This window comes from Gadus macrocephalus, chromosome 12 (genome assembly GCF_031168955.1).
Source record: "Gadus macrocephalus chromosome 12, ASM3116895v1".
NCBI classification, from domain to species: Eukaryota; Metazoa; Chordata; class Actinopteri; order Gadiformes; family Gadidae; genus Gadus; species Gadus macrocephalus.
In genome coordinates this window covers 25,812,428-25,825,019 of record NC_082393.1, presented here as the reverse complement: position 1 = coordinate 25,825,019, position 12,592 = coordinate 25,812,428, and the positions used below count along the sequence as shown (strand labels likewise).

The 12,592-nt window shown below is 45.3% G+C and overlaps 1 protein-coding gene and 1 long non-coding RNA gene across 4 annotated transcripts in view; one reads left to right on the top strand and one right to left on the bottom strand.

The window, feature by feature from the left end:
• Positions 1–2,283: 2,283 nt before the first annotated feature.
• LOC132469617 (uncharacterized) lies at positions 2,284–6,452 on the top strand. Of its 3 annotated transcripts, XR_009528449.1 has the most exons (6): positions 2,284–3,335; positions 4,167–4,786; positions 4,868–4,952; positions 5,044–5,122; positions 5,196–5,302; positions 5,895–6,452. It is a non-coding gene; the product is annotated as an uncharacterized LOC132469617 (long non-coding RNA). The 3 variants fall into 3 exon arrangements; XR_009528448.1 differs by having other exon boundaries at positions 2,284–4,786; positions 5,229–5,302; positions 5,895–6,443; XR_009528447.1 differs by having other exon boundaries at positions 2,284–4,786; positions 5,895–6,443.
• Positions 6,453–8,145: 1,693 nt separating this feature from the next.
• Positions 8,146–12,592, bottom strand: part of LOC132468584 (uncharacterized) — a 45,648-nt gene continuing 41,201 nt past the window's right edge. The window contains exons 55-59 of the mRNA XM_060066308.1: positions 12,099–12,359; positions 11,423–11,713; positions 9,667–9,894; positions 9,398–9,463; positions 8,146–9,073 (exon numbers count right to left, since the gene is read on the bottom strand). Coding sequence (XP_059922291.1) covers positions 8,796–9,073; positions 9,398–9,463; positions 9,667–9,894; positions 11,423–11,713; positions 12,099–12,359 — 1,124 coding nt within the window. The 3' untranslated portion in view covers positions 8,146–8,795. The remainder of the gene's footprint in view (positions 9,074–9,397; positions 9,464–9,666; positions 9,895–11,422; positions 11,714–12,098; positions 12,360–12,592) is intronic.

The window sequence follows — 12,592 nt, the reverse complement described above, 5'->3', positions numbered from 1 at the left end:
ATCGAAACGGAATTTTGATAGCATTTATACTTTTTTCAGAATAACAGTTTTAGTTTCTTACCGGCATCGTTTTCCGTTGCTTATAATTTAGGTCACCATAGCAACGCCTGTAAACAAACCCCGCCGATTAGTCTAATCTCTGGATTGAAAATGCAGATCTGATTCGACTGGCAGTTTATTACACAGATTAAGATGTTCAAATGTATTTAAAAAAGGTGAATTTTTTTTTTCTCTGAGGGGGGGCTCACTCTCTCACACTTTGAAAACCCCTGGTGTATACCTATTGTGTGTGTGTGTGTATGTATGTATGTATATATGTATATATATGTATATATATATGTATATATATATGTATATATGGTTTGTGTGTGGTAGGCGATGACTCCAGTTTAACCAGTGAATGAGTCTCTTTGATGAAAGCTACTCACTCACTCACTCGCACAGTAAGGTGAATTGAATTAAGACTTTTTTCGTTTTGAAGCATGAATCTAAATCAGTCAAATCAGACTCATCCCTTTAATTAAAATGAGGGAGGTCATTTAAGATCAAACACAGAGCTGAAATAGCCTCTCACTGTTACCAAGAAGAACCTGCATTGAGTTTTACTAATTAGCTCACCTGCCGCAGCTCGCCTGCCAAGTGGTTTTCTTAATTAGTTGCATCTGGTGCGTTTCACTTGAGAGGGAATCGGACAGTACGTTGGGGTCCTCCACTGTTTGGCAGTGTAGCGTCTCCCAAACGTATGTTGTTCTGTTCACAGAAACCAGAACGTGTTTGTACTGTTTTGTTGAGGTCTGTTGTGACTTATTTAACATCTCTTCCTGTTTCACAGGTTAAAGACTTTTTGAAGTAAAGAGGAGCATCTCATCTGAACCTGATGTGAGTAGAATTGTGTGGCAAAGCACAACTGACGTGACTTGTATGTTGAATATAAATCACTGATAATGTGTGAAGGAAATCGGGGATAACTCGCATTTGAAATTTGGACCATGAGTAAACTGTTCCTTCCTTCAAAGGTATATCATGGATATTTAACTGCAGTTCTGTGAGTATCCCAACTTAACCATGAAGATGAACTGCAAACTGTAAGTCATTAATTTCTCATTACTCTTGGGCACATTGATGTATTTTCGCTTCCTGGTGAGTTAACCTGTTACCTAAAGGTTGATCTGAGTAGTAAGGATGTTTTATTGGTTCATGGGTTACTTAGGTGTTTGGTTTATGTTGGTTTTAATGATTTGTTAAAATGGTTACAGGCTCCAAATTATTCTTCTTTCATTCTACTCTCCTGAGCTCTGCATCTTCATCACATGAGGGTTGCTTTACTTTAGTGTTTTTACCATAGCCCTGCAACGTCACCCTGACCGCCTCAACAGCAAATCATGCCAGCCAGCCAACACATGTAAAGCTCCAGTGAGAAGTGGGCATCTGAGTGAAAGGACTGCCCATAATAAAAAGAAGCCCAATTCCTGAACTATCCAACCATCTTCATGGCTTAAAGATTTACAGACTTGACATTCCATTGTGTTCTAATCAACTTAGTCTGCTCCCTCGTTACTTGTAAAACTTTACATCTCCATCACTAGAGTGTTACATCCTACTTATGGGGGTGTGGTCTGAGTGAGCAGAGGTGCATACTGGGGTACAGAGCTGTCTGAAGTCTACAGGTCTGTAGACACGCCCCCTCAGGGGAAACTGAGTGTTTGAGAAACTGTTGTGACGTCAGTTACATGGACTGGAATGTTCTTAAAGATGGAGACAGGGATTCAGAAGGAGAAACACCAGGGGGAGATGAGGGGGCTCCTCATCTCAACGACTAAAACATAACTTCAGTCTGACACAAAGAACCATGGAACACATTCAACAGTCCCCTCCAGGCATCGTGACTCCTCAGGAACAATTTAATTTCCAAAAAGGTCTTAATTGGGGCCATTCCAAGATGGATCCTGCTCCTCAAGAGCCACCCCCCTCCACTGGGTGGTCTTCTGAACAGATGACCTCCTTCCTGTCCTCAGGCTGACTAAAGCTGCACCGTTTGCATCTGTGAAGGCCCCTCATTCAGGAAACCACTGGGCTACAAAGACGACTACATGACTTCAGAGACGTTGAATCAACCTGGGACACATTTTGGAGACGCCAAGCATAATCCATCACCAATGTGGGACGCCACTGAAGAATGTTGTACATAATTTACTTCTCTGGAGCATTGGTTGTTCTGTTATGGGTGCCCTGGCAGGAGAGCTGGGGGGGGGGAAGATGGAATGTTATCTGGCATGAGGTTTTTACCCTGCTTGATGTTTGGCCTTTTATGGCTCAGTGGTGTGTGTGTGTGTGTGTTTGGGTTTGACATGAGATGGACGATTTTTGAGCATCGCTAGGGTTCTACTGTGTTTATGTGTGTGTCTCCCACTCACACCTGGCATGGGGTTCTACGTGCCTGTCCTGGGTTCTACGTTTGTGTGTCCGGCTTGCTTTGACAATGATAATGTTCATACGGGGGTCTGTGTGATTGGCTTGGGATATTGGAATGGTCAACTAAATCATACCCGATGGACGGCCACACGTTTACTTAAGGGGCTCCAGTAGGCATGAAGAGCCCTGAGCCGACGCTCCGGAGCGATATCACACACTGAGCAGGAAGGAGGGTATCCAACTCAAGTGTAAAAGGATGCAAGCGGCGTGTTCAGATCAGTGACTTCCAACTAGGACTACACCAATCAGGATCAATGGAGGATGGACACCAAAAGGAATTCCACAAGGAGAGTCTGACGTTGGAAAGGGACCTAAATGGATATTCAAGATGACCTTCAGACCTGTAATGACACGGCTCTTCCTACCTGGCTGGATTGATGGAGAGCCCTGTGGATCTTGTCTTGCTCTCGGTTGCACGTCTTCTCAGGCTGAACTGCATTTGTTTCGGACAGGACTAGCTGAACGATTGGTTCCCTTAAATCAAAACCAATCCGGGAACTCCAGCTAGTGCGCTCTTCGAGCTGAAGTTGTTCCCTTCAGCTGAGGAGGTAAGGAAACCTTAATGGGGCTTCAAGGTGTAAAGAGGAGAATGTTTCAAAGTGTTCCATGGTACTCTGATGAAGACCGTTGTTGTGTTCCACTGGCTGAGAGGAAGAACCCACACATCTTCCTCTTGGCCTTTCTCCTCTGAGAATCCTGGCGCCATCTTGAAGGATATTCCAGCTCATGTAACTGATGTCACGACAGATTCTCAAACACTTGGTTTCTCCTGAGGGGCGTGTCTATAGAACTGAAGACTTCAGACAGCACTGTGTCCCAGCATGCATCTCTGCTCACTCAGACCACACCCCCATATGTAGGATGTAACACTAGTGATGGAGATGTAAAGTTTTATAAGTAACGAGGGAGCAGATTAAGGTGATTAGAACACAATGGAATGTCAAGTCTGTAAATCTTTAAACCATGAAGATGGTTGGATAGTTCAGGAATTGGGCTTCTTTTTATTATGGGCAGTCCTTTCACTCAGATGCCCACTTCTCACTGGAGCTTTACATGTGTTGGGTGGCTGGCATGATTTGCTGTTGGTGATGAGGCGGTCAGGGTGACGTTGCAGGGGTTATGGTCGGCTCTCTGTGAGCTCAACGTTTAGATTTGCTCTGCATGGTTTGTACCCAGAATAATCTAGATAATTGTCAAATGTAGACACGGTTTTGTATTGAATGGTTGCAGGATTTTAGGTTTAAAGTTGTTGTGGGACGTACATGGTAGTTTGGTTCTTCGTATGGTTTCGAGTGATATAATTTGTACACACTGGGTGCATAATAATGTAAAGGTACACTGAATAGTATTAATGACCAACAGCAACAAATGGATCTCCTCAAGGTAAGTCTGTTGGCTGTGTTTTAATGAAGACCATCGCTGGACTTCAGGATCTTCCGCCGTTCAGCTCAAGGTGAGGCGCTGGTTCTGTTTTTTCTTTGGTTGGTTCCGGCCGGAATGTTCGGATTCCAGTCGGACGGTTTGTGCTTCCCGCCGTGGAAGGTTCTGAGTGCGGTCATTTGATTTAGTCCCAATGGTTAGCATAGAACGTTGTAGTCTTGACAACCATAAGAAACCACCTGGCAGTTAGATGGACGGGAGTCCCCAGAGGGAATCTGGCGGAACGTTCCGGATTGTATTTGCGTAACCTCGAGCCGTTGCCAATGGAAATTATTTTTCAATCGGTTTCCATTGGGAATTGTTGCCCCCTATCTTAAACAACTTAAGTTTGATATTAAATACATACTGACACGTACGTCATACAATATGTTGATCATTTCCGATGGTTGCGCCGTACTTTTAACCACGTTGACGGGACTCGCGCTGCGTACAATAGGCCGTTCTACTTGCGGCCCCATTTTTGACATCGGTGAAGGCTGAAAATCATTTCAAGGTGGAAGACAATTTAACATTTCTTCAACGGAACACAGCACCTGAATATGGCTGAGTAAATTTGATTTAATATCGATACTGTTTAGTGTTCATTGTTACTTCAGCTTTAGTACGTCATTAAATGCCACAGAAGTTAAACCCTACCCAATGGAATGCCGTTAAACAACGACGTTGGTGCAGAGTTAGCAACTGGATAATATCAAAGCTAAAATAATGGCCGTCATTCCCACATGTTGCATTAGAAGATACTCTAGAAATGTACAAGGTTAAAAAGGTAAAATGTAGTTTGTCCCAAGGTGTCTGCCTCCTAACCCAGAGCAAGACCTCCACCTCCTCACCCAGAGCCAGACCTCCACCTCCTGTCAGAAGTCCTCCAGAACAGGTCAGGGCCACATTATATACCACCAGATGACTACATCTGTTTTACCACATGTTGAAGCAAGACTTCCGCTGTTTGTTCCAGACCAGGACTCTGTCTGAGGAGAGCTGCTGGAGGAGCTGAGACGCTGGAGGACGACTAGGAATCGACCAACAAGGATTCCTCATAAGTTTGTATTTACAACATGGTTGACTTAAAGGGCAAAATACAGCTGTTACTTTGACATGCGTTAACCAACTACCGCTGTGTTTTCTTACTAGAACGTGTTTCTGGAGCGGAGGCGAGCTGGTAGGGGAGCTGTGAATCTGGAGGATGACCATCACTCTACCAACAAGGATTGTAAGTTTGTATTAACCAAACAAACTGGAAATAAAGGGCTTAAAAATAAGACAAACCACATGTTTGTTACCAGACTTTAGGGCCAGACTCGCGCTGTTTGTTCCAGACCAGGACTGGCTGAGGAGAGCTGATGGAGGAGCCAAGACATTGGAGGACGACATCACTCCAACCAGGATCCTCGTAAGTTTGCCTAAAATAAACAGAGTGGACTTGTTGTAACGCAGGATTAGTTTGTCCAGTACAAGTTACGGCATACTATTGTGGTTGTTTACCAGACAAACTACAGCAGCTACTTTGTTACGTGCCATTAGAGCCCAACTACTCCTGTGTTTGTTGCCTTACATGAGACAAACTACTATTGTGTTTGTTACCTGATATTAGAGCCCAACTACTACTGTGTTTGTTACCTAACATTAGAGACAAACTACTACTGTGTTTGTTACCTAACAAATTACGTTTGTAACCAGACCAGGAATCTGGAGGACTGATGGAGAAGCCGTATATCTGGAAGGCAAATCCTGAGGACCACCAGTACTCTACCATCAAGGATTCCTCATATGTTTGCAGTATCTGGACATAGTGGACTAGGTAGGGGGTTGGGGGTTCAACTCTCAACCAATGGTGCCGGTTTCAAGTCCTCAGAATACAGTGATGCGTCCTTGAGCAAGGCGTCCTAAAGCCTGCCTGCTCCTTAATGACTTCTCTTTGGTTCAGATAATGTTGCATCTTTTGAATATTGAACCTAATCAATGTCCTTGTTTGGTCCGGGCAGATACACCTGAGCTGAACCTCACCTGATCCTGTTTGGTCGGGGGTAGACACACCTGAGCTAAACCCGCCCTGATCCTGACATCCTGCTGGTCCCGTCTCCTCAGTTCATCTGAGCCTCGTCCTCCAGAAGACCTGCTGAGCTCAGCAGTCTGAGGCTGATGGATCACTGACCTCCAGTGGGAGTGATCTTCTTGACCCCACATGTAACCGTGTGCTTCCACACGCCTTTCCCTCACGTCTGTCACTAACCTCACTACTTCACTACTCTCTACTGCTTCCTCTTCCTTCTCTGTGGTTCGAACCTTTACACTGGAGGCGCGTCTCCATGCCCTCAGAGGGTTCAGCGTTAGGGTTGAGAGTCAGGGTTTAGAGTCAGGGACAGAGCTGGTCAGGGAGGACTGCTTTTACACAAACCTCTTCATTTGCTTTCGGAATGGTGGTGACAATTTTTAAAAGATTCATTTGGGAAAATGTTTTCCTCTGCTTCCTTTACAAAATTGTATTCAACTTCTGTCAAGTGTTTTTGTTTATATATTAAAATCCCACATTGACTTCTACATGTTTGGTGCGGTTCATTTAATTGTCCTTTAACTTGGTTAATGTCAAGCTAAACTCCTACAACTACATTTAATATACATGATTGTTATTCAGCAATGTTCACATAATCCATTTTGTAAAAATATGAAACCTCCATATTACAACTAAATTCAAGCCTATTCATGTAATTAACAATGTACATACTGCCCCGCAGGCCATTCTCTGCTGCTACAGCACGTTCAATCCACCATCCCGTCTCACATCAATGTACTATAGCTACGTTGGTTCAAACGGAAAATGTAGTTTGGTGTGAGACTCTGCTGTGAGACAGCAGAGGGAGATGTCATACACCTTAATTATACAGGAAGGTCTGTATTTACATTTTAATATGTTCATGGGCTGGTCTAGTTTGTCTGCAAATAACTCTGCCTCCAGCAACAGGATTGGTCGAAACATATGAAGTGAAAGAAATAAAAGCCCAGTTCACCAGATCTGAGGTCAACTGCGGTGAGATTTTGGATCATGAATGTATTGAGGGAACGACGTCTGAGCTAAATATTAACCACCTGGAACTTGGTTTCCTGGAGCTCGGTGGACGGCAGGACGCGTGTTTACCTGGTCGATTAGGCCCTGAACCCAGACATCCTAATCAGACCCCGTGTTTAATTAGCCTTGAATATAATTTTTGGGTTAAAAAAATAAAAGTAAAAATATTTATAATTATTTATAAGTACTAGCCTAGTCTAGATAGTCCTTCTGGCAAGAGAATAAACATTTTAAAACATAACCTTTTTACCACCTCAAGTGAATTAACCTATCCTATCCCCAGTCAGATGTGTGTGGGTAAAGTCTGTCTCACTTGTGTTCATTTTACTCTGAAATAACTTGAACGGAACTTTAGACATTTGGGGATAAGCAGCACAGCAGTCAGGTAGCCATTTTAAGCTATAAGAAACCGTGCATTGTTTATTTAGGTGAAGCATTATGAAAACATGTTCATGCAAAATAAAGGATAGCAATCATTTTGGCCTTTTCATTTTCCGTCTGGGCTAAGCCCCGGATGTTTATGAAACCTAGAAACACCCCTGGCTTAAGGAGTGGACCCATCAAAAACTAATTTCACAAACGCATGTTTTTGCAATCACAATTTGGTTGTTTCAGTCATTAGCCAGTTACGTCAGTGGGGGTGGCAAGTGGAATCACGTGACAGCACTTGGACGTTGGATATCCATGTCATACAAGCCGCAAAGAGACATTATAGGATCTGAATCGGAACGCCCTACGTACTCAAACTAGCAAGTACGGATAGTATGGATATTGGAACACGGCATATGGGTCTGCGACGTCGTCGATCTAGTTCATGATGCGCTTCCTACTGTTTCTGCACAAATGCATGCCGACAACGTCAGTCTCCATCGTTTGATAGGAAGGTCTACAGATCAAATACGCTTCTAAACACATAGCTTCATTTTTTGATAGGGTTGCATGAGTAGATGGACTTTGTTCTGCCAATGTATGCGCGTCAGTATTTAAGCCTATATTTGTTTTGTTTTTTTAAATAGTGCACAATTACCGGTATGAAGAACGTAATCTACGTCAGCCTTCTGGAAATGTATGTTTGATTGTGTATATTTCTTAATTTTGTTACAAGTGTCGTAGCAGTGTCATAGCAACCATGAAGCAGTTGCCATGGCGAGTGATAAATAAAACAGGTGCAGCAAGAGACTTTTTATTTATTATTTCCAGGCAACCAGGTAGCCATTTAGACAGCTCTGTTCATAAAATGAGAGAATACATATATATTATAGTACATCAGATATAATACACAGTATGGTTTAAAAAAAAATCTTGATAAATTACCGATGTATTTGCTTTCATTAGCTTTACTGTCACTCTGTGTACAGTATTTGATTGAACAATCAGCTGGAGAACTAAGATGAACAGAAAGTAATCATTTTTGCCCATGTCAAAAAATATATTACCATTTGCGATAAATATCATTTCAGCAAAACCTTCTTAAGAGAACTAATTGCCGAATGATTCTACATGAGGAAATAAACAACCTATTGCTAAAAAGAAGACTCTTTGATTTCTCATTAACTCATTAAGTTAGACCATACAACTCATAAGAGAAAACCGTAACAGCTATTTTTGGTGTCTTAGGTTTTCAAAGAAATACTAATCCTTTTTAAGAAGCCATAATATTATCCTTATTCGTACTTTTGCCAATCAATGTTTTTCTCCTAATTTTCATCCATCTACTCTCAACCAGTAAAAATGGGGGAGACATTAAACATGTCACTGGCTTCAGTCCAATGTCCACAGGGCTAGGGTGGGTGGGTGAGGGGGGGGGTCAGGGGGTGCATCATTCTGGAGCCCCGGTGGCGAGGCACTGGGGCGTGGAGTAGGGGCTCTGGCCGAGGGCGTTCTTGGCCGCTAGGGTGACGCAGTAGCGGGTGTGGGGCTCCAGTCCGCCCACCGTGGTGAACTCGGTGTCTACGGTGGTGACCAGGGCCGGCCGCGCGGCGCTGGGCTGCTTCACGATGACCGTGTACAGGGTGGCGTCCTGCACGGCCGTCCACGCCACGTACAGCGAGGCCGCGGGCCGCGCCTCCAGCCGCACCGAGCCGGGGGTGCTGAGCGCTGGGACGGGGAAGGGGGGGAGGGGGGTTAAAATTTGAAATGAAATACGTTTGTCTTAATACCTAGCTTAACATCCGGCCAAAGGACTACAGTTGAAAATGAGCCTGCTGGCTAACGCTAACACATTGACAGAAATGTAGGTTAATGTGTACTGTCCTTTAAGTTAATAAATGAAATGAAAATGAAATTATAATGCATTAGTTTCATCTCCTAATCGGACCATTGAGGACTCTAATCGATGTATTTGTGTATTTGACCAAGGAGCCTTCTGATGCCCATGTGTTCCACGGGGTGGGACGGAGAGCTGTTCCAGTGCACGCTTACCGCTCCGACTCCCGGCTGCCACCTCATTACTCCGCAGATCCCGTCTTCCACGGACGAACACTGGCCCTGAGGACGGGTGGGAAGGAGTCATTTATTGGAACGTCGGACTCTTTGGAAAACCACTACCATTAAAAACATACATTGTGTGTACATATATATATATATAAATAAATGTATTTATAGAATCATTATTATAATTGAATTATTTATATAATTAGCACTATTCCTGATGCAGAGCAGTGGTGTTATTTTAGATTCTCAGTGTGTACCCGTGATGTTGGTGCTGGGCTCGCTCTCTCCCACTGCGTTGCTCGCCGTCACCCACAGGCTGTCTGGGTCTGCCTCGAGGAACTGGCAGAACACTGTGCTGGTGTTGCAAATCGCCCCCGAACTGTTGTACACAGTGTACCCCGTGGCAAACACTGACTCGTCCCAGAACACCGAGATCTGGTCGAACAACTCTCTGCTGTACCGCACATCAGCAGGAGGGCAAGGAGCTGGTGGGGGGGAGGTGGAGGCTTCTGTTAGTGAGGGCATCAAATCCTGTCTACGTCATCATGTGTAGTGTAGGGGTTGAGTAGTGTACGGGTAGTGTAGGGGTTGAGTAGTGTACGGGTAGGATAGGGGTTGTGTAGTGTATCGGTGGTGTAGGGGTTGTGTAGTGTAGGGGTAGTGTAGGGGTTGTGTAGGGATAGTTTAGGGTTGTGTAGTGTAGGGATAGTGTAGTGTATGGGTAGTGTAGGGATAGTGTAGGGGTTGTGTAGTGTATGGGTGGTGTAGGGGTTGTGTAGTGTATCGGTAGTGTAGGGGTTGTGTAGTGTATGGGTGGTGTAGGGGTTGTGTAGTGTATCGGTAGTGTAGGGGTTGTGTAGTGTATCGGTAGTGTAGGGGTTGTGTAGTGTATGGGTGGTGTAGGGGTTGTGTAGTGTATGGGTGGTGTAGGGGTTGTGTAGTGTATCGGTGGTGTAGGGGTTGTGTAGTGTATCGGTGGTGTAGGGGTTGTGTAGTGTATCGGTGGTGTAGGGGTTGTGTAGTGTATCGGTGGTGTAGGGGTTGTGTAGTGTATCGGTAGTGTAGGGCTTGTGTAGTGTATGGGTGGTGTAGGGGTTGTGTAGTGTATGGGTGGTGTAGGGGTTGTGCAGCCCGGCGGTATCCTCCAGTCCAACCCGACGTGCTCCAGAGCGAGTCCCTTCGGCCGGACGAACGAGGGCCGAACGTTACCCAACGCGTGCGTCTGTCGAGCGTTGGGCGACGTTCTAACTAACGTACTAACTAACGTACTAACTAACGTACTAACTAACGCACTAACTAACGTACTAACTAACGTACTAACTAACGTACTAACCTAACGTACTAACTAACGTACTAACTAACGTACTAACTAACGTACTAACTAACGCACTAACTAACGTACTAACTAACGTACTAACTAACGTACTAACTAACGTACTAACCTAACGTACTAACTAACGTACTAACTAACGTACTAACTAACGTACTAACTAACGTACTAAGCTAACGTACTAACTAACGTACTAACTAACGTACTAACCTAACGTACTAACTAACGTACTAACCTAACGTACTAACCTAACGTACTAACTAACGTACTAACTAACGTACTAACTAACGTACTAACCTAACATACTAACTAACGTACTAACTAACGTACTAACTAACGTACTAACCTAACATACTAACTAACGTACTAACCTAACGTACTAACTAACGTACTAACTAACGTACTAACCTAACGTACTAACTAACGTACTAACCTAACGTACTAACTAACGTACTAACCTAACGTACTAACCTAACGTACTAACTAACGTACTAACTAACGTACTAACCTAACGTACTAACCTAACGTACTAACCTAACGTACTAACTAACGTACTAACCTAACATACTAACTAACGTACTAACTAACGTACTAACTAACGTACTAACCTAACGTACTAACTAACGTACTAACCTAACGTACTAACTAACGTACTAACCTAACGTACTAACTAACGTACTAACCCGTGAGGCCGTGGAAGTGCGGTCCGGCCACGCTGACCCCGGCGCCGTTCACCGAGCGCACGGTGAGGTTGAAGACCGTGCTGCAGGGCACGGGGAACTCGTAGTACAGCCGGTCCGTGGGGTAGGACCACAGGTCCACCCGGGCCCGCGGGTCGTCCTGGATGCGGCCCTCCAGAGACACCAGGTACTCCACCGGGGCGGGACAGGCCACGGCCGGCCAGGTCGCCATGGCCAACTGCATGCCGTCGATCAGCCGCACGCGGACCCTCAAGCTGTCTGGGGCGCAGGGGGCTGGGGGGGGGGGGGGGGGGACGAGACCTGTTAACACCCTGCCCGTTTGGGTCTGAGGCCAGACTGGAACCCACTATGAAGTCCCATACAACGGTTAAAGTTGCATTGTTTATTATTTATTGAATACATTAGATAGTGTAAAATACAATAATATATACGTACATGTGCATGTGGCCGTGCAATGTGCCCGTGTGCGTGTGTGCGTGCGTGCGTGTGTGCGTGCGTGTGTGTATTGATGCGTGCGTTTATGCGTGCATGCTATGGAAGTATGTTGGCCAAGTCCCCCATGGCAGAGAGAGTTAAACCGTGATGAACAAATGTATTAATAAGAAAAACAATTGCTTGTGTGTGTGTCTGCGTTGGCGGGAGGAGGGGGATTCTTTACCCGCCCCGAAGCGGAGAGGGGCGCTGAAGGAGCTGTTGCAGAGGCGGTCCGACGCCACCACAGACAGGTTGTAGACGCTGCCGCACTCCAGCGCCATGCGGCAGGACGTGTGAGGGGTGCTGCACACCATCGGGGCGCCCCCCAGCTCCGGGCTGGCGTAAAGGTGGTACTGCAGGCTGCCATCGCTGGGCGTCCAGGACACCACCGACTCGTTGGCCTCACACTGGTAGTCCACGGACAGCTGGGTGGGCTGGCACGGCACTGCGGGCAGAGAGGCGGCAGAACGCTGTCAGAGACCACCGACCGACCTATAGTTCACCTCAAACTGAGGTAAGTTACCAACCGAGGGGTCGGCCACATTCTGAATGCCCTGTTTGCCATATTTCTTTAACGGCTTCAACGGCTGTGTCACTAGTCAATCGTAGTTCATTTGAATATGTTTTATCTAATATCTTTCAGAATACATATCCCATAAATTGCTGCGCTCTGGACCT